Below are 21,550 nucleotides of genomic sequence, written 5' to 3' on the forward strand. Positions count from 1 at the left end.
ATACATATCACCAAGCGTTAATAAGCGACCTGTTGTACTAGTCTAAGGAGCGCATTCCGCTAAATAATATAAGGGCCTTAACTGACGCCCTTATGGTTGCAGGATGGTGAAGTGTTCAACACTGTGGTAAAGGCCAGTTCGCGCTATGTGTACTAATGAAATAGCGTTAGCAAAGACATATCTACATTCGATTTAAGTATTACAATTGAATCCTCTTCTCAGTGGCCATGGCGAGGACGTGGATGCAGCATGCAGCCTTGACTCTTGCACCACAACAGATCGTCGAGACTGTTGTCTCCATTGCAGCTGCTTATGTAAGATTGTGGCACCATGCAGGGTAGGAGCGGCATGCATAGCTCATAGAATGGCGTCGACCACAATATCGTCGGCTGCATTTCACTAGGGCGTTCTCGTCGAGGTAAAAGTGAAGTCCAGGAACTATGCATGGGATGTAGTTACAGCCTGGCCTCTCCACCGAAGATAGGCCATGGACACCTTTGTCTGGACGTAGGTGCAAATCAGGCGTAGCAGTCTTAGCATGCCTGCCAGATACAGCGACAGACTGACGGTGTACCAAACACCATCAGTTATCTGTCAGCCACCCAGAGGTAGAAGTCCCCCGAAGACTTCACATGAGTTGATAAGGTGTTGGCAGCACACAGCGACTTTGTTTGGGAGACCAGCTTGAAGCAGTCTCGAAGGTAGAAGTCATCTAACAAAAGTTTGGCCGCACGTCACAGGATCCGCATCATAACTAGGTCGCTGTAACTGCACCGCATATGGGCTTGGAAGTCCCAGTATTTGTTACAGTCTTTCTGAGGTAATGACATTACGAATCTTGCTGTAGATGACCACATGTGTCCTCGTTTTTGGGCTCATCAGCATTTTTTGCCGCATCTCAGTGTTGCAACAGTGGCTTTCAGTGCTTCAGCGTGGTGCCTTTGCCCCATTTCAGCAGGCAATAGGTGTTCTTGTGGAACATTTACCCGTTTTTGCAGGGCTTTACTGAGATGTCAGAATGACATTATGATGCCCCCTCAGTGTGGTTATGTTGCTGAATTACATATTCCTCAGTTGGATGAAGTAAAGCATCAGGTTCTGGGAAGTGCAATATTATTTGCAGTATCCGCTCTCTGCCTATTCGTCATTCTCGTCGCTATATGGCACACTGGCTTGGTCTGACTTGGCTTAACTGGATGGAGAAAACTTCACGAAAATTTTATATTTTATCTTTCTCTGCTGCAACAATAACAAGGTCTCAGTTTTAGCTTAAGTTATGAGATGTTATCATGGTCCTAAAAGCGGAAGTGAGCTGCACAGGTACACTTGATTCTGAGAACAGTGCGTGGCTGTTTGGGGAACATTGTCAAGCATTCTACTAATGGGTCTATAAGAGGTACTGAAGTGACTCAAGAAAGGAACATCGTCTTATTATAAAGCATCAGTATCTTGACAAATAAAAACGTTTCTCGTACTAACCATATGACGAAATACTTTTGCTCCTATCACTTGTCATAACTTTGTTTCATTGTCTTCAACCAGATATATATAAAATATAAAAATAAAAATTGGTGGCAGTACTACATGATCACTCCGTTTACCATGTTACACTTACAGTTTTATGGAATAGGCATTTTTGTACTCACCTCACAGATTTAACCTCAAATAACAGTATATATATATATATATATATATATATATATATATATATATATTCCTTTTATCAATGGAATTAAATATTTAAAGTGAATATTTTTTCTACACGCTGTTCCATATCTTCAATCAATTGTATGAAATGCATTTTTATATGTGAATTTGTTATAATTATAATTTGTTCTTTTTTATTTTGTTTTATTTTTCTTTCGCTGATACTTACCTGAGGAAAATAAAACCATTATAAACGTACATTTATTGACTGTATGTTTATATTTAGTAATATTTTCATATGTTTAACGGTATATGTGAACCATAATAATATTTTTCTTTGTTACATTTATGATATCAGAGATACGCTCTGTCATTACTTTTTATTATGCACTATTTAAGTCGTTTGTCTTTAATGTAAATTTATAGCTGTCTTTTGTTCTGAATTATTAGCACTGAGAAGAATATTTTCCAAGTTCTCAATACATTATTTTGAAGTTCGATTTGATTGTTTAATATGTTACTTGTATTGTTTGTAAAAAGTACACTATAATTTTCATATAGCTCTCCTTTTTCGTTTATATGAAGAACTAAAAGATAGTGGCTTCTGACTACCAACGACTGCTGTTTTTCTCTAAGATGTGTATTTAGTGTGGAGAGGTTATATCTTGTACTAAATGTTTGTCCTGTTTGTAGAATACACAACATGTAGCTGGCTGGTCATACCGTTTAGTTTTGTATATTCTGTGTTGAGTCACGGTTTAATCTCTGAGCCAAAGCTTATTTTAAGATTAATGTTACGGAATCTCTTACATATTTTTCCAAGAAATATCCACACGGTATGAGTTATGCAGGTGTTACTTGTTCATTTTCATACCTTAACCTAATTGTATTTTTAACTACTGTATAAGGATCGAATGTTGAGAAAACGTACCTAAATCAGAATAACCTATTTTGAGTCAGTATTTATTTCTGTCTGTCTGCATTTGTGCTTAGCTTTGTCCGTTCTCCATACGACTCTTGAATGGTTCAAATGGCTCTGAGCACTATGGGACTCAACTTCTGAGGTCATTAGTCCCCTAGAACTTAGAACTAGTTAAACCTAACTAACCTAAGGACATCACACACATCCATGCCCGAGGCAGGATTCGAACCTGCGACCGTAGCGGTCTCGCGGTTCCAGACTGCAGCGCCCAGAACCGCACGGTCACTTCGGCCGGCATACGACTCTCAATGCCCTGTTTAGCTGTATCTTCCTCTATGACATGTACCTATTTTCTTGTGTAGGTGCACGCATCTCTCTCTCTCTCTCTCTCTCTGTCCCTCTCTCCCTCTCTCTTTCTTTCGCTCTCTCTCTCTCTCTCTCTCTCTCTCTCTGTCTCTCTAGTGCAAACATGTGTGGACAGCCATAACCGCGCAGTGAAAACTGATACGTTTCTTTTCACATTTATCCTCGAAAACAGTTTCGTACTTACTTGATGATTTATTATATCACTTCTCTCCGGTGCTTCAGTTTCCCATAAGTGTATCCTTGCAATAAAAAGAAAAATTTGTCATGATACTTCTCACGAGAAATTTCGGGGCTGTCAGACAAGAGGGGCTGTAAAATATTACCGGCCAAAAGGTGAAAGCGTACACAGACAAAACGTCTGTTAATTTGTTGCAGAGAATACAGAAAGAAGAAATCTTCTACCTTCATTTGTAATTATTTAGCTTTAATCATAAAGAATCTGAATGAAATATGAAACAAAATTTTCAATACCAATGTCGTTAGGCGAAGGAAAAAGAGAGAGAGGGATAAGAAAGCGATAAACGGAAAAAAACGCAATGTCATATGGACAGAACGCCACAGCCACCACGACATGAGGATAGGCTCATAGCTCACTGAGGAAAAATATTTCAAATTCACAACTTTTTTAATTCTTGTTAGAGATCACAATGTTAGAAAACTTATTGTGTACAGAGTATTAAAATAATACAAGAGTTGAAAAAGTGTGGATTTTTGAAGGAGAGCTCAGTATTTGCGGTCTCCGTAATTAACCATACTCACAAATTGTATCTAGTTTTGTTACAAGTTTTACTTTTCTGTTTTCACGGTGGTAGTACTTCTGCGGTTCTACAACCATAACAGCAATTTAAGGTAGGCCGCGTTGGCTGTTTCCATCTTCTCCGACGTTGCCGTTGCTGGCGTACTCTACTGTCAGATCTGGCGCCGAGAGTTTCCTCACTTTCAGTGCCTTTTTCATTCTGTTGACGTCTGCCAAGGTCTCTGGCATTTGTCGTTTCCTGGTCTCTTTGAGGAAGAAGGCGGGAATTGAGCCGATTGAAGCTAGTGCAGACATTACTAGGAACGGAATCTGAACATCTTTGTTTTGACCCTGTAACATACAACACAATGGTAGAAATATTCCCACATTACACAGAAGGTCTTAATGCAATAGACGAAAAAAAAGACGTTTATCACTGGTCAGTTATGTAAATGAAAAGTACAACTGAAGCTTTCGATCCTTATCACTTTTGTTTTATGAACGCTCCAGACACTGTCAAGGAGAGAAAATCAGCGACATCTGGGTTATTATAACGCATTTTAACGTAATCTGTGGCACACAAAGATATAAATGATATTTCAAAGACTACAGTAAAGAAACTAGTAAAGTAACTTTAACATAAAATTGAACGTAAACACATTACTCTCATAGCATTAAAAGAGACTTAATCTCTCTTCTCCATGGCGTGGTCCACCAACACACCATCCAAATCGATACATGCTTGGGGACGAGGATCAACATTGTCACAAGCAGCGTAACAGACACTATTGTTATCCGGTAAAACTCGTCTGTGATAGCTTCTTGTAGTTCGGAAAAATTCTGTATGTAATGTTCATACACTTTGTCCTTCAAAAAACTCTGACGTGTTCTTGCAAACCTTGCTTTTCCTTCGGCATTCCCATCCGTTTTTCTGCATACTCCGAGCGCATATTCGGATAATCCTCGTTAAGATATTTTATCCAACGAAGCTGATATAGCTTAAATTTTAGATCCTTCGTTACTCCCTGCAGTGTTGTGCGTGAAATATTCAACTCTTTGGACAAGCGCTAATGGGATTCCTGCTTATCATGGGACGAGTTAACGGCTTCCAGCACACGAGCCCTTTTATCATCAGTATGCATACTCTGCCGCCTACCCCCTCCCATCGCATGCAACATACTACCAGTAGTGTCAAATTTATTGTTTATTTTTTTGCGATTGCTAACACAGATGCTCCATTTCCTCCAAACTCGACTGCCATCCTCCGTCTCACCTCCGGGTAATTGTTTGTCGCAGTATACAAACGCACCTCAATGCGCACCCTGTTTCAGAGACAACAGTTCCGCCATGCTGTCTGGCTTACACTACTGATTGTAAGTCCAGTAACTGTTATCCCCACTCTCAGACTACACATCGTTGCCATATCGAAACTACCTATCCAGAATTACAAATGCTACAGTCAGTGAAACGACATGTACATAACTACGGGCCATCCTGTAAATAAGGAGTGATAGAAAACATAGTGAATGAGTTTCATATCCATCTCATGGCAAAAGGCTTTCTGAATTTGACGCCATCTGTTATGGCCTATCGAAGAGCACATTTGTATTTTGTGCTGTTCCTAATACATATTAACGAACTTCGACTTGCAAAGACGCAAGGTGAAAATTTTTTCCTTGATACAGATAATAAAATTATTGTAGTTTTAGAGAGATAATGCTATTCCTCTTACAGAAAGGACAACTAACGGAATAGTCTAAAACATCTGCCAATTGCTCAGAACAAAAAGACTGTCATTACATTTTGACAAGATACGATAGTAATCAGCGTAGGTACACGATAGAAATGGCTGTGTATGCTATTCATGTCCATTACTTGGTGGCAGGAATTCTGAATTTGAAGCAACCAGGTAGATTTATATTCGAGTCCTCTGTCCTATTTGATACATGTTAATAATTTTCGACTTGTAAAATACATGAACGGCTATTACAATAAAAAAACACTTCCTACTGAAATGGCTATGACTACTGACTATGAAAACATCAACAAATCAGACTAACACTAAATTTTGGCAAGACACAGTACATACAATTACGCACTTTTCCCAGAACTTCAGTACCTATCGTTACTATCTATTCAAACAATAAAATCTGAGAAGTTTGTTTAATAAAGCACTATACTTAAGCTATATTTGGAGTAGACCTGATTACAACTGTAGGTGATTCATTATCTCTTTTGACTATTTATCTACAACAAATATATTGGGCGTCTCATCTTGCAAAGACACTTCTTTTATATTAATTATACCCGACGTTAGCCCCAGAAGGGTCTGCAGCGACCTTTTTAAGACTGGTCTTTTGATGACAATAAATAATTTTATTGACCAATTAATGTCGTTTATTATTACCAAAAAGCTGTACTAAATTTGATTGTAATTCTATGAATAAAAAAAGTCTCTAAGAAGACCCCAAAGGACTTACGTTATCACAGAAATTGTTAATATTAAAGATTTAATATTATTATGGAAGCCTTAAAATCGATATACGCAATGGAACGAATTTATATTGAGAAAGGGAATTTTCCTCCTGGCTGTAGTAAATTTGATTGTAATTCCATGAATAGAAACAATCTCTAAGAAGACTCCAAAGTACTTACGTTATTACAGAAATTATTAATATTAAAGATTTAATATTATTATAGAATCCTTAATATCGTTATACGCAATGGAACGAATTTATATTGAGAAAGGGAATTTTCCTCCTGGCTGTAGTAAATTTGATTGTAATTCCATGAATAGAAACAATCTCTAAGAAGACTCCAAAGTACTTACGTTATTACAGAAATTATTAATATTAAAGATTTAATATTATTATAGAAGCCTTAAAATCGTTATACGCAATGGAACGAATTTATATTGAGGAAGGGAATTTCCCTCCTGGCTGTAGTAAATTTGATTGTAATTCCATGAATAGAAACAATCTCTAAGAAGACTCCAAAGTACTTACGTTATTACAGAAATTATTAATATTAAAGATTTAATATTATTATAGAAGCCTTAAAATCGTTATACGCAATGGAACGAATTTATATTGAGAAAGGGAATTTCCCTCCTGGCTGTAGTAAATTTGATTGTAATTCCATGAATAGTAACAGTCTCTAAGAAGACCCCAAAGGACTTATGTTATTACAGAAATTATTAATATTAAATATTATTATGGAAGCCTTAAAATCGATATACGCAATGGAACGAATTTATATTGAGAAAGGGAATTTTCCTCCTGGCTGTAGTAAATTTGATTGTAATTCCATGAATAGAAACAATCTCTAAGAAGACTCCAAAGTACTTACGTTATTACAGAAATTATTAATATTAAAGATTTAATATTATTATAGAATCCTTAATATCGTTATACGCAATGGAACGAATTTATATTGAGGAAGGGAATTTTCCTCCTGGCTGTAGTAAATTTGATTGTAATTCCATGAATAGAAACAATCTCTAAGAAGACTCCAAAGTACTTACGTTATTACAGAAATTATTAATATTAAAGATTTAATATTATTATAGAAGCCTTAAAATCGTTATACGCAATGGAACGAATTTATATTGAGGAAGGGAATTTCCCTCCTGGCTGTAGTAAATTTGATTGTAATTCCATGAATAGAAACAATCTCTAAGAAGACTCCAAAGGACTTACGTTATTACAGAAATTATTAATATTAAAGATTTAATATTATTATAGAAGCCTTAAAATCGTTATACGCAATGGAACGAATTTATATTGAGAAAGGGAATTTCCCTCCTGGCTGTAGTAAATTTGATTGTAATTCCATGAATAGAAACAATCTCTAAGAAGACTCCAAAGTACTTACGTTATTACAGAAATTATTAATATTAAAGATTTAATATTATTATAGAATCCTTAATATCGTTATACGCAATGGAACGAATTTATATTGAGGAAGGGAATTTTCCTCCTGACTGTAGTAAATTTGATTGTAATTCCATGAATAGAAACAATCTCTAAGAAGACTCCAAAGGACTTACGTTATTACAGAAATTATTAATATTAAAGATTTAATATTATTATAGAATCCTTAATATCGTTATACGCAATGGAACGAATTTATATTGAGGAAGGGAATTTTCCTCCTGGCTGTAGTAAATTTGATTGTAATTCCATGAATAGAAACAATCTCTAAGAAGACTCCAAAGGACTTACGTTATTACAGAAATTATTAATATTAAAGATTTAATATTATTATAGAATCCTTAATATCGTTATACGCAATGGAACGAATTTATATTGAGAAAGGGAATTTCCCTCCTGGCTGTAGTAAATTTGATTGTAATTCCATGAATAGAAACAATCTCTAAGAAGACTCCAAAGTACTTACGTTATTACAGAAATTATTAATATTAAAGATTTAATATTATTATAGAAGCCTTAAAATCGTTATACGCAATGGAACGAATTTATATTGAGGAAGGGAATTTCCCTCCTGGCTGTAGTAAATTTGATTGTAATTCCATGAATAGAAACAATCTCTAAGAAGACTCCAAAGGACTTACGTTATTACAGAAATTATTAATATTAAAGATTTAATATTATTATAGAAGCCTTAAAATCGTTATACGCAATGGAACGAATTTATATTGAGAAAGGGAATTTCCCTCCTGGCTGTAGTAAATTTGATTGTAATTCCATGAATAGAAACAATCTCTAAGAAGACTCCAAAGTACTTACGTTATTACAGAAATTATTAATATTAAAGATTTAATATTATTATAGAATCCTTAATATCGTTATACGCAATGGAACGAATTTATATTGAGGAAGGGAATTTTCCTCCTGGCTGTAGTAAATTTGATTGTAATTCCATGAATAGAAACAATCTCTAAGAAGACTCCAAAGGACTTACGTTATTACAGAAATTATTAATATTAAAGATTTAATATTATTATAGAATCCTTAATATCGTTATACGCAATGGAACGAATTTATATTGAGGAAGGGAATTTTCCTCCTGGCTGTAGTAAATTTGATTGTAATTCCATGAATAGAAACAATCTCTAAGAAGACTCCAAAGGACTTACGTTATTACAGAAATTATTAATATTAAAGATTTAATATTATTATAGAATCCTTAATATCGTTATACGCAATGGAACGAATTTATATTGAGAAAGGGAATTTCCCTCCTGGCTGTAGTAAATTTGATTGTAATTCCATGAATAGAAACAATCTCTAAGAAGACTCCAAAGTACTTACGTTATTACAGAAATTATTAATATTAAAGATTTAATATTATTATAGAAGCCTTAAAATCGTTATACGCAATGGAACGAATTTATATTGAGGAAGGGAATTTCCCTCCTGGCTGTAGTAAATTTGATTGTAATTCCATGAATAGAAACAATCTCTAAGAAGACTCCAAAGGACTTACGTTATTACAGAAATTATTAATATTAAAGATTTAATATTATTATAGAAGCCTTAAAATCGTTATACGGAACGGAACGAATTTATATTGAGGAAGGGAATTTCCCTCCTGGCTGTAGTAAATTTGATTGTAATTCCATGAATAGAAACAATCTCTAAGAAGACTCCAAAGGACTTATGTTATTAAAGAAATAATTAATATTAGAGATTTAATATTATTATAGAAGCCTTAAAATCGTTATACGGAACGGAACGAATTTATATTGAGGAAGGGAATTTTCCTCCTGGCTGTAGTACGACCAGTGTCACCTGTATCATGTTATCAGCTGATTTCGGCAATGTAGCATTTTCAAGTGCTAGACCAGTCATCGTAATGTTAAACGTCCGCAGCTCATGGTCTAGAGGCGCCGGCACGGTAGCTGAGCGTTTTAGGTCAGAGCGTTAGCTGCCCTCTGTAATAAAATAAACTGATTTAATGGATCTACGACGGACTGAGACGGGTGTCTTCCGACGTCCGCCCCGAGCAGATGCAACGAACAAAATGAGATATTTTTTAAAAAAAGAGGCTAGCATTGTTGCCTCTGGATCACAGGGTCCTGGGCTCGATTCCAGTCAGATTTGGGGATTTTCTCTGCCTGGGGACAGGGTGTTTGTGTTGTCGTCATCATTTTATCATCATCATTCGTGACAGTGACTAGATAGGACTGTGCAAAAATTCGACTGAGAAAAAATTGGGACTTTCTACAGGTTATAATGACTGTGCAGTTGACCGCCCCACAAACCAAACATCATCATCATTGTAATGTTACACTGTCACACTGTGATGGGTCTATATAAATGTGGTTCTGTCATTGAAATATATATTGCCGCTGTCATAGCGGACTTGAGCGAGAACTGCATAACATGATCATCAACAATTTGAATTTACATTATTCCTGTAGTGACATACATACAAAACCGTAGAAACTCTAAATGCATCACACATCACATTGCTCTACAGGGATAGATTCGACACTACCCAGTATGCGTCGAATCCACCCATCTATTGCAGTGTTCAGTGTAATGTGAGTGTTTATGTTTATTTACATATGCCACTGTGTGGTGAATTAGTGATTCAACGTTCAGATGAAGAACCATCCTTCTTGTCTGTTGACGTCAGTGCTGGTGATGCGTTCAAGCCACGTCAGGGCAAACACAAAACTGCAAAATAGCCGAGCAAGCCAAGGCAAAGCGAGGAGCAGCCGTATGTGACAGCAGAGAACAGTCTGGTGTGGCGCAAGGAAGTGTCAATAACTTGGAGCCAGCATCATGGGAAGTAACGACAGGCAAGACCGTGCATGTGGCACCCAGTCATGGATAGCACCTCGTCTGGTCTTGTTTACATCCGGAAGTGGCTGATACAGTAAGTTGGCCAGGGAGCACTGGCTTCTGTGAAAATGGATGGTGATAGGCTTCTGGCAGCCGGTGATAGAGGCACACAGTGTGTATGGAGGATGGAGAAGCTGTTGCCATCATTGGGAATGGAAGCTAAAGATGATGGAGAGTCTGCAGTGAACCATCACGAAAGCACTACAAGCTAGCAGCAGAGATGGGGGGTCAGCTGCGTAGAAGCTCTGCCAGTTGTTCCGTTGTCACAAAGATCAACTCCCATCATTTCTCGTGCTGCACCACTAAAGCAGTACGTTATTTTAAATCATTGATGAGTATGTAACAGCCGGCCGAAGTGGCCGAGCGGTTCCAGGCGCTACAGTCTGGAACCGCGCGACCGCTACGGTCGCAGGTTCGAATCCTGCCTCGGGCATGGATGTTTGTGATGTCGTTAGGTTAGTTAGGCTTAAGTAGTTCTAAGTTCTAGGGGACTGATGACCTCAGAAGTTAAGTCCCATATTACTCAGAACCATTTTTGAGTATGTAACATCGTTCTCATTCGAGTGTATTTAAATAACTGGCTCTTACTTGTATACACCAATACAGTGATTGGAGTAGCACTTGAAATTGGCACATCACCAAACTAGCTGATCTTGTGATGCTAATGACAGTGAGTGTATAACAACAAAGGTGGGAAATGGTTTTGTTTTTAATAGTGTTTCAGTATCTCGGTTCACACAAAAGATAGGAGGATTAAACGTGAAACAAAATTCCATTATTTTCCATATATTACCAGTTACCGATAATTTCTTTTCAGCATCTTCAACAATTCACGAAATAAAGAGATGCTAAAGCTTACGTGTCGTCGACAAAAATCATCTTTTAATACACTACTGGCAATTAAAATTGCTACACAAAGAAGAAATGCAGATGATAAACGGGTATTCATTGGACAAATGTATTACACTAGAATTGACATGTGATTACATTTTCACGCAATTTGGGTGCGTAGATCCTGAGAAATCAGTACCCGGAACAAGCACCTCTGGCCGTAATAACGGCCTCGATACGCCTGGTCATTGAGTCAAACAGAGCTTGGATGGCGTGTACAGATACAGCTGCCCATGCAGCTTCAACACGATACCACAGTTCATCAAGAGTAGTGACTGGCGTATTGTGACGACCCAGTTGCTCGGCCACCATTGACCAGAAGCTCATTTTCTGTATCCAGAAAGGCCCATACGGGTAACTGCAACATGCAGTCGTGCATTATCCTGCTGAAATGTAGGGTTTCGCTGGGATCGAATGAAGGGTAGAGCCACGGGTCGTAACACATCTGAAATGTAACGTCCACTGTTCAAAGTGCCGTCAATGCGAGGAAGAGGTGTCACCAATGTCACCCCATACTATCACGCCGGATGATACGCCAGTACGGCGATGACGAATACACGCTTCCAGTGTGGGTTCATCGCGATGTGTGCAAACGCGGATGCGACCATCATGATGCTGTAAACAGAACCTGGATTCATCCGAAAAAATGAAGTTTTGCCATTCGTGCACCCAGGTTCGTCGTTGAGTACACCATCGCAGGCGCTCCTGTCTGTGATGCAGCGTCAAGGGTAACCGCAATAACGGTCTCCGAGCTGATAGTCCATGCTGCTGCAAACGTCGTCGAACTGTTCATGCAGATGGTTGTTCTCTTGCAAACGTCCCCATCTGTTGACTCAGGCATCGAGACGTGGCTGCACGACCCGTTACAGCCATGCCTGTCATCTGGACTGCTAGTGCTACGAGGCCGTTGGGATCCAGCACGGCGTTTCGTATTACCCTCCTGAACCCACCGATTCCATATTCTGCTAACAGTCATTGGATCTCGACCAACGCGAGCAGCAATGTCGCGATACGATAAACCACAATCGCGATGGGCTACAATCCGACCTTTATCAAAGTCGGAAACGTGATGGTACGCATTTCTCCTCCTTACACGAGGCATCGCAACAACGTTTCACCAGGCAACGCCTGTCAACTGCTATTTGTGTATGAGAAATCGGTTGGAAACTTTCCTCATGTCAGCACGTTGTAGGTGTCGCTACCGGTGCCAACCTTGTGTGAATGCTCTGAAAAGCTAATCATTTGCATATCACAGCATCTTCTTCCTGTCGGGTAAATTTCGCGTCTGTAGCACGTCATCTTCGTGGTGTAGCAATTTTAATGGTCAGTAGTGTAGTTCTTTAAGCATTCGTAAGCATCTCACCTTTTTAATTACGTTTCGAATTTATGCATTTTAAGTCCAAATGATTGAAAAGCGGGATACTTGTTCTCTGACAGTCCGCCCCTCCACCCATGTGGGGTGAGGGGGGAATGAGACGCCTATGAAGAGACAGAAGTAGAGGAGAGGTTACCTGGAAGACGAGGTAAGGCGAGGCGACGCTAGCAGCGGCTCCCAGCATGCTGTAGAAGGAGATGCCCGTCTGGCGCAGACACGTGGGGAACGTCTCGAGCGCCAGCACGTGCAGCGGGCAGAAGGCGGCGCAGATGAGCGCCTTGCTCAGCGCCAGCAGCGTCATCTCCGCCCACACCATGTCCCAGCCTGAGGACAAACCAGCAACTGCACTGCTCTGCTGTCTTGAAGGTGAGCGGCGCCAACGCTCCCACGCGCTTCGTTGGTGAAAATTGTACAGCAGTAGAGGAGCCTACACTGACTACTCGGAAGAAAGGATCTAAGGGTCGGAAATTATTATATTGCAAGAAAGAGAAATACCGACGTCAGCCACGTGAAGGCGTTGAAATAATTCAATGGCGACAAGCGAAAATTTTTGCAAGATTTCCGATTTTATGCAAGCGGTCACGTTAACGCTTCGGCTACCCAGCAACGCTTCCCGCCCAACCTGAAGTCCCAGCTTGACGCACACTACTTTCGTAGTGCCCCCCCCCCCCCCCTCCTGCCCTGTCCAGTATCTCTCATGGTTCCTGTAACACATTGGACATATCATGAAGTGCTGTCGGGGCCTAGATAATACTATTATTCGGAAACGTCAGAAAAAACAGACACCACACATGCAAGAGTAGTTATTATTTGGTTTTGTATAAACATAATTAAAGCAACAACCTATGCTCGTAGTAACCGCCGGCCGGTGTGGCCGCGCGGTTCTAGGCGCTTCCGTCTGGAACCGCGCGACTGGTACGGTCGCAGGTTCGAATCCTGCCTCGGGCATGGATGTGTGTGCTGTCCTTAGGTTAGTTAAATTTAACAAGTTCTAAGTTCTAGGGGACTGATGACCTTAGATGTTAAGTCCCATAGTGCTCAGAGCCATTTGAACCATTTTTCGTAGTAACCGCTTACGGTAAAGGCCACCAGTATGAATCAATGTATTACAATGATGGCTAAAATTCTGATGCATATACAGTGAAATACTTTTAACCCGAAACTGAGTGTACCGAAATATTTTTTTCGTATTAAACGAAGAATGCAAAAATACCGCTTTCTCTATCTCCTCAAATATCATTAATGTGCTGTAATTAAATTACCTAGTAAAATTACTCTTGCGGTTTATGTAGAAGACTACGCTCAAAGAAACTTGGCTTGTAGCTTCACCGACGTGAGCTAGGTGTGTGTGTGTTTGGGGGGGGGGGGGGGGGAGGTACCATTGTTAACGACCGACGTATCGGAGGTGCAGTCTGACAGCTGAAGCCTATGCGTGTTTCCCTTTAATTGTAAGATACAGTTCGTAAGTGTGTAAATTATCTTATTTAATACAATATGTCAGTATGAACAATAATTCGACAAATATACACGGTGTATCGAAAAGGATGGGGCAAACTTACATGGCTGAAAGTACACGATAATATAAACACAAATGTCCCAGTAAACACCGGTCAGCAAACGAGCTGCTTGCGAGATAATCACGACTGTATGGTTCCAAGCCGCCAAAGACGTCATTGCAAACAGCGTCGTAGTTAGTACACATTAATTTGAAATTTAGACTTTACTATTGGGTTGAACGTCGCAATTAGTTCGCATTTCACGTATGGGGTACCTGTTAAAGGAGGTGTTCGAAGTGTTTTCCATGCATCTGGATGCAATACTGTGCTCGTCTCTGCAATGAATTTCATTCCTTTCGAAAACACCTGGATCATTCCGGAATTCTTGACAAGCATGTACAACTCTCTGCTCCAGTTCTTCAACAGTGTTAATGGGTGTGCTGTATACTTTGCTTCTGAGGTGACCCCAACACAAAAATCCAAAGGTTTTAGATCAGGTTATCTTGGAGGCCAAGTTACAGGTCCGCCTCGACCTATTCATATTTGCCCGTATCTGCACGTTAGATGCCGTCTCACACCAGCAGCAAAATGTGCCGGAGCTCCATCAAACATGTACCAGATACTCTGAGGTTGCTGTAGGTGAACGTCCTCAAGCAATCCTGGAAGATGACGCCGCAGAAAGCTAAGGTACCTCCGTCCATTAAGTTGTGGTGGAAGAATGTGTGGCCCAATGAGTTGATCGCCTATTACCCCTAACCACACATTCAGTGAGAAACGTTGCTGATGTGGCGACTCATGAACAGCACGTGGGTATCACACCACAAATGTGTATTATGATAGTTAAACACACCATCGCATGTGAATCCTGCTTCGTCTGTAAATAAAATGTTACATGTGAAACGAGGATCGACTACAGCCTGCTGTTGCAGCCACTGACAAAACAAAGTCCACGTCATTGAGGCATTAAACTCGTTGGAGGTGGTAAGGGCAAAGTAAATTGCGATGTAAAATTTTCCATACACAACTGTGACTTAGAATAGGCACTTGTGTGGCAATTCTTCTCTTCGAAGTCCCTGTAGAGGGCTGCACTGCTTCCAACACCATATCCTCAACCTCTGGCGCAATGCGAGTAAGCCTAACTCGTGCTCCACCATGTGCAAAACCCCCGTGTTCTCTCAGGCGCTGATGGAACCTTGTAAATATACGACTTTCGGGGTGTCTTCGATCAGTATATGTTTCTTGGTACAAGGGTGCAGCCTCCCGTGCATTGCTATTAGCCCTACCGTACACGAAATGCATATCCGCATACTCTTCGTTACTGTACGGTTCCATTGTAACTACAACACAGCACACGGTGCACTGCCGCGCAGGATTAGCCGAGAGGTCTTAGGCGCTTCAGTCATGGACTGTGCGGCTGGTCCGGGCGGAGGTTCGTGTCCTCCCTCGAGCATGGGTGTGTGTGTTTGTCCCCAGGATAATTTAGATTAAGTAGTGTGTAAGCTTAGGGACTGATGACCTTAGCAGTTAAGTCCCATAAGATTTCACAGACATTTGAACATTTTTGAACACGTAGCATTCCTCAGACGCGACTGTTACCCTCTGAGACTCTGTACGTTCTGCGCATATGGTGTGATTCCAACTCCATCTCTCGGCAATGTTCCATTGTGTAAACAGCGAACGTATGACGGCCTCGAGTGCGCAAGGGGGAAACCGGACGATGTCTACAATGACGTCAATGGCGGCTTCGAACCACACAGTAGACCCGTGTTTACTGGGACATTTGTCCTTCAATTACCGTGTATTTTCAGCCGTGTAAGTTTGCGCCATCCTTTTTGATACACACTTTAGACCTTCAGAGTCAATAGTTTCTCACTAGAGTACCGAAAAAGAAATAATCACTTAGCAAAGGATGAAACAAAGCAGAACTGTATCGACTACGTGCTTCCAGAAGGAAATGTCATAAAACAAGAAAAAAGAGTAAGAACTGTAGCGTAGCCTACAACGTCGCTTGCTACAACACTGGTAATGTAAAATTAAGGACATATGTCGCTTGGAAATTATTGGTCAACATTCTGACAATCTGTTCGGCAACATTAGATAAAAAATATGTCTTCTTCCCACTGTTTCCACAGTAGCCAAACCTTGGAAAGTAAGTATGTTTTCCCCCTCATTTGTTCTCTGAAACTGTCTTAAGCACAGTTTTTAATGAGAACTTTGATTCCCCGTTTCGTTCGACTAAAATTTAATCACACTGCTTTTATTCATACGTTCCTGGTTATGGAAAACCTACCGTGTATCGATGGTACCTGAAGACTGTGGTGTCACGCTACATAGTGAAGAGATAGCAACGGGAATGTTCCAAGCATATGTTCCCCCATAGTCCATTGGTATGCGAGGGACCTGGATTCGATTTCCGTTACTGCCTGGGCTAAAACAGAGTTCACTCAGCCTCGTGATGCCAGCTGAATGAGAAGTAGCAGCTCCAAGGAGAAGAAAACCCAAAACAATCCAGAGTGTGGCATGCTGACGCCATGCCCCACCATACCACATGCAAATGACGCCATTGGCACTGGATGTCACGGCAGTTGATCAGTCCCAACTGGCTAGTCTGAGCCACAATGTGGATACCTGCTTTGCTTGAAGAGTGCAGGTCGTCAGTCAGATTGGTATCCCAACGTTGTCCGGGGCGTCTACAGACACGTCTTCAGCCTGTAATTTCATTTACAGGAGTACAGCTGTCTTCAGTGATGTGCTCCACCTCGAAATGTGCCCCAATCACCAGTTAAGAGATGTCTGGAGACGCCCCAATCAGCAGTGAGATACCAACCCGATTGTTGACCACCATATGGGCCAGCAGCCATGAGTGTGGACTATGGCGCCATTTCATTTCATAGCAGGATCCATTTGGTTGTCATCTGCGCCAGCCTTACAACACAGCTGTACGTCAACAATATTTGATGCCCCGTTTTGTTGCCCCTCAGGCCACGCCAACTTGGGCTTAATTTTAGCAAGATAATGGCCGTCCACATACGACGATAGTTTCTACTGCTTATCTTCATGCTTGCCAAACCCTACCTTGATCAGCAGGGTCGCCGAATCCCTCCCAACTGAAAACATTTGGAGCATTGTGGGCATGGCCCTCCAGCCAGCTCAGGATTTTGATGATCCGACGCGCCAGTCGGACAGAATTTGACACACCGTCCCTCTGGAGGACATCCAACAACTTTATCAATCAATGGAAAATCTAATAACTGCTTGCGTAGGTGCCAAATGTGGACCAAGACGTTACTGACTTGCTCAGCTTGTGAAGCACTTTCTCTTGAATTAATCATCAAATTTTTCCTAAACCGTAATCATTTGTTTGTACATATGCATCATATCTAACGATTTCCGTCGTATACGCTTAATTCCTTCGTGGTGGGTAGTTTTTATTTTGTCTTCGAGTGTACTATTGTTTTCTGGGAAAAATCTGTTGTTGGAGAGTGATGGCCAACGGATGCCATTAGGACAGGACGTAGGGTAGGCAAAGGTAAGCGTCCAGGGAACCGGTCACCCTCAAGCGAGGCTGTTGGCGAGGATCATGGGCTATTTCGCCACGGGTCTTGATGTGGGCTGAAGGTTTTTCTGATTGAGGGGAGTAACGTTTACTTGAACTGACGGCGCCTAGCTCGAGTGATCTCCCAACCGCCTCATACAATTCCGTGAGACTGCAGTGTTTTCTATAGAGCGTTATCATCCGCCCATTTAGTGGGCGGGGGCATCAAGGTGTCATGCTGTAAAAGTGTACCACTCCGGGTGCCTTTTGCAAGACACATAATGTGGAATGAGTAAAATTCTACCGTTAGGAGCAGCTTTGTAGCTTGCCGACGTCTCACTATCGCCGCTATTAAGAACACTCTCCACATGGAGTATTAGTGGGCAGGTGAGGCTGTGATACCGTTGCGCGGCGTATGGGTACAGCGGCTGAATATTCTTACCATTCGTCGGAATTCGCAACTTCCCAAAAATCATCAGGCTATTTTGCGTAATGAACGCACCATTTTTGAGACGATATTTCCCATTGGCGGAGATAGAGTCGTTCATTTAGATTGGCTTGCACACAATTTTGGCGGCATCGCGAGGGCAGGAACAGAGGCCACAATTTTTTAAAGATGGATCTGAGCGTCCTCCAGAAGAACACTGCTCGTGGACTTCGCAAACAGTTGAGGAGGAGAGAGCAGTAGTTGATGTGACGTGGTAAGTATCAGTCCTGCTGTAACATCATCTCACCTCATCACAGTTTAACTTGTGTAAGTTTACGTGCCAATGTGGACACTAAGTAATACACAGGAGGAAATAGACGCGTTTTGACCTTAGGTAATTAATCGACCACTTTTGTAGTTGACCTGTTGGCTATGACTTTGGTTCAAAATGGCTCTGAGCACTATGGGACTCAACTGCTGAGGTCATTAGTCCCCTAGAACTTAGAACTAGTTAAACCTAACTAACCTAAGGACATCACACACATCCATGCCCGAGGCAGGATTCGAACCTGCGACCGTAGCGGTCTCGCGGTTCCAGACTGCAGCGCCAGAACCGCGCGGCCACTTCGGCCGGCAGGCTATGACTTTGTTGTTGCGTTTTCTTGCATGCTGATCCGACCCACTTGTGAAGTCGATTCAATCATCATGATCAGAACGATCCAGTGTCTAAATTCAGCTATATTCTGTGCGAAGCTTTGTTGCCAAAGTAATCTCAATTATTTATTAGCCATACCACTCACCTTAGCATTTAACGTGGTTATTCTACACTCAGTTCTTCTAAAATATGGAATTTGTTTACTTTTATTTGTCAAGTGAAAATATGACTAATTTTTAAATAAATCGCACTGTTTCTGAATTCCCATTTGGTTACAGTAGACACTTTTCCGCAGTGCTACTTTCACGCTTATTAATTTTGTACAACACCCACAGCTACGAATCACGTGTCAGGGCCAACCTGTCTTTCCATTCCCTTGCGGTTACATCGTTATCATACATTTGAATCGTGAGGTGACCTGCTTAAGGAGACGGGATGCTGGGTGGCTATCAAAAGCATTTAGAAAAAGTATACCCGTATACCCAGTGACATCTTGCAACACGCATCACCGGATTCGAAAACTCGGTAGTTCTCACTATGACAGTGCACAAAGCCCAGCTCCAGAATAACAGAAGTAGAAGATGTAACGTTACCTCCTTTGTTTTGTCTGACAAAAAAAAGTAACCCAATATGCCAGGTTTATAGTGCAAATGCGGATATCGTTTCTTGTTTAGCGATTTCCATTTCATGGTAGAAGAAATAGTCCGACTGCATAGCTAAATGATCAGCACGAATGGCTGCCACACGGGGGATGTAGGTTCGATTCCTAGTGCTATCAAGGATTTTTCCTCGGTAGTGGGGACTGGTACGGAGGACACTTAGCCTTATGATTCCAAATGGGGAGCTACTTGAATGAAAAGTGGCGGCACCACGGTCTGGAAAGCCGACAAAATGGCCGGTAGAGCGGTGTACTCATCACTTGCCCCTCCATACCACATCCGTACAACGCCACAAGGCAGGGGAGGACACGGTGGCCAGTCAACATTCCCTGGGGTCTCAAACCCTGACACAGCAAATCCTTAAAAGAAATAAAAAGTAAGACATCAGGCTGCATTTTGAAAGAACCGCCTTAATGTTCCATTTTAACCGAATTTCCTTTATAACCGTTTCAGTGTTTAACTTTCTTCAATGAAATATTGTCGTATTGGACGAAACCAACAGGTTCCTCTTCAGCTTCTACAGCAGATACTCAAACAAACCACTTCATGTAGCACACAGACAAAAACAATTATACTACTGAGTTGCATTTATCGTGCTGGCAAAGGAACAGAACGGTCTTTACCAATGGAAGGGGAAATGGAACTGTTTTTCAGGTTCAAAAATGGTTCAAATGGCTCTGATCACTATGGGACTTAACTTCTGTGGTCATCAGTCCCATAGAACTTAGAACTACTTAAACCTAACTAACCTAAGGACATCACACACATCCATGCCCAAGGCAGGATTCGAACCTGCGAACGTAGCGGTAGCACGGTTCCAGACTGTAGCGCCTAGAACCGCTCGGCCACCCCGGCCGGCTGTTTTTCAGGTGCTCACATCAATACCGTCATGAAATTAAAAGGCTACACCTTAATTTATACTGAATTACTTAACACAACAACATGAAAGCCATTATTTGCTGGAAGGACGTTAATCATAGCTAGAGTCTGATACCAGGAAGAACATTTAGACACACAGTAGAAGTGAATGACACGGCTCAGCAAATTATTTGGCTATTAGAAAGTATAGTATCGTCCAGATATCACAGTAGCACACCGGAGTTGTCAATTCATATCGCTACCACAGACGTTTGCGGGGTTTCGCTGCGATCCGCAACAATGTATCAGAGGCGACCCTGAAGACCACGTTTCCCTTCTAAGCACAGCAGCGCCCTCAAACTGCAGGTCATTAGAGGGTTGAGCGTGCAAGAGCTAAGCCCCAGTTCGTGACTGCATCTGAAAGAGTCAGCAACACCGTGTAAGACAGAGACAGTTGAGTGATCTGAGGTTTTCCCGGCGTACAGAAATCTTGAAAATTTCTCGGGTATTCAGCCGGTTAGCGTCGTCCAAAAGGCTCGATATTTCGGCAAGCCGACTTCTTGCCATCTTCAGGCGTTCTTGGTGTCTGATTGATCTCTGATGGATGCCGACTTTATATAATCTCCACCCCTCTCCAGCAGCCTCCGTCTGGTCGCTTCCGAGCTGTCCGCGGTCGGTGGTGGGGGAAGGGTGACGCTGGGTGGTGGGGGAAGAGCGGCGCCCGGTGACATATCTTGCTCTTCCACGTGACGCTGCAGAGAAAATACGACGGGAAACATGCCGTGTACACACCAGGGCGGCTCCCTCGAAGCCAAAGATCTCCAAGGAAGAGAGGAAAGCACTGAAGCGGCTCCGAGAATATGCCGAGACTGTCGTCCTCCCAGCAGATAAAGTGAATTGCACGGTCCTACTATCATGTAATGTATACAAGCAAAAATTGTACGACCTATTAGAAGATGACAGCTACCGGAGATTCGAAGACGATCTTACCAATAGAGTGAAAAGGAAAACTATTGAGCTTCTCCAGCACACCTTCGAAGATAAGAAGACGGTGAAGAAACTTCGGCCACGACCAGCTGCACCTCCTACCTAAAGTCCATAAGGAGGGATTGCCTCTCCGCCCGATTGTAAGCAACATTGGAGCACCAACATATGAATTAGTAAAACGTCT

At 41.4% G+C, this 21,550-nt stretch overlaps 1 protein-coding gene across 1 annotated transcript in view; it reads right to left on the bottom strand.

The window, feature by feature from the left end:
* Window positions 1-3,543: 3,543 nt before the first annotated feature.
* LOC126234715 (solute carrier family 22 member 7-like) overlaps window positions 3,544-21,550 on the bottom strand; it is a 214,088-nt gene continuing 196,081 nt past the window's right edge. The window contains exons 10-11 of the mRNA XM_049943463.1: window positions 12,886-13,073; window positions 3,544-4,022 (exon numbers count right to left, since the gene is read on the bottom strand). Coding sequence (XP_049799420.1) covers window positions 3,780-4,022; window positions 12,886-13,073 — 431 coding nt within the window. The 3' untranslated portion in view covers window positions 3,544-3,779. The remainder of the gene's footprint in view (window positions 4,023-12,885; window positions 13,074-21,550) is intronic.

This window comes from Schistocerca nitens, chromosome 2 (assembly GCF_023898315.1).
Source record: "Schistocerca nitens isolate TAMUIC-IGC-003100 chromosome 2, iqSchNite1.1, whole genome shotgun sequence".
Classification (NCBI taxonomy): Eukaryota; Metazoa; Arthropoda; class Insecta; order Orthoptera; family Acrididae; genus Schistocerca; species Schistocerca nitens.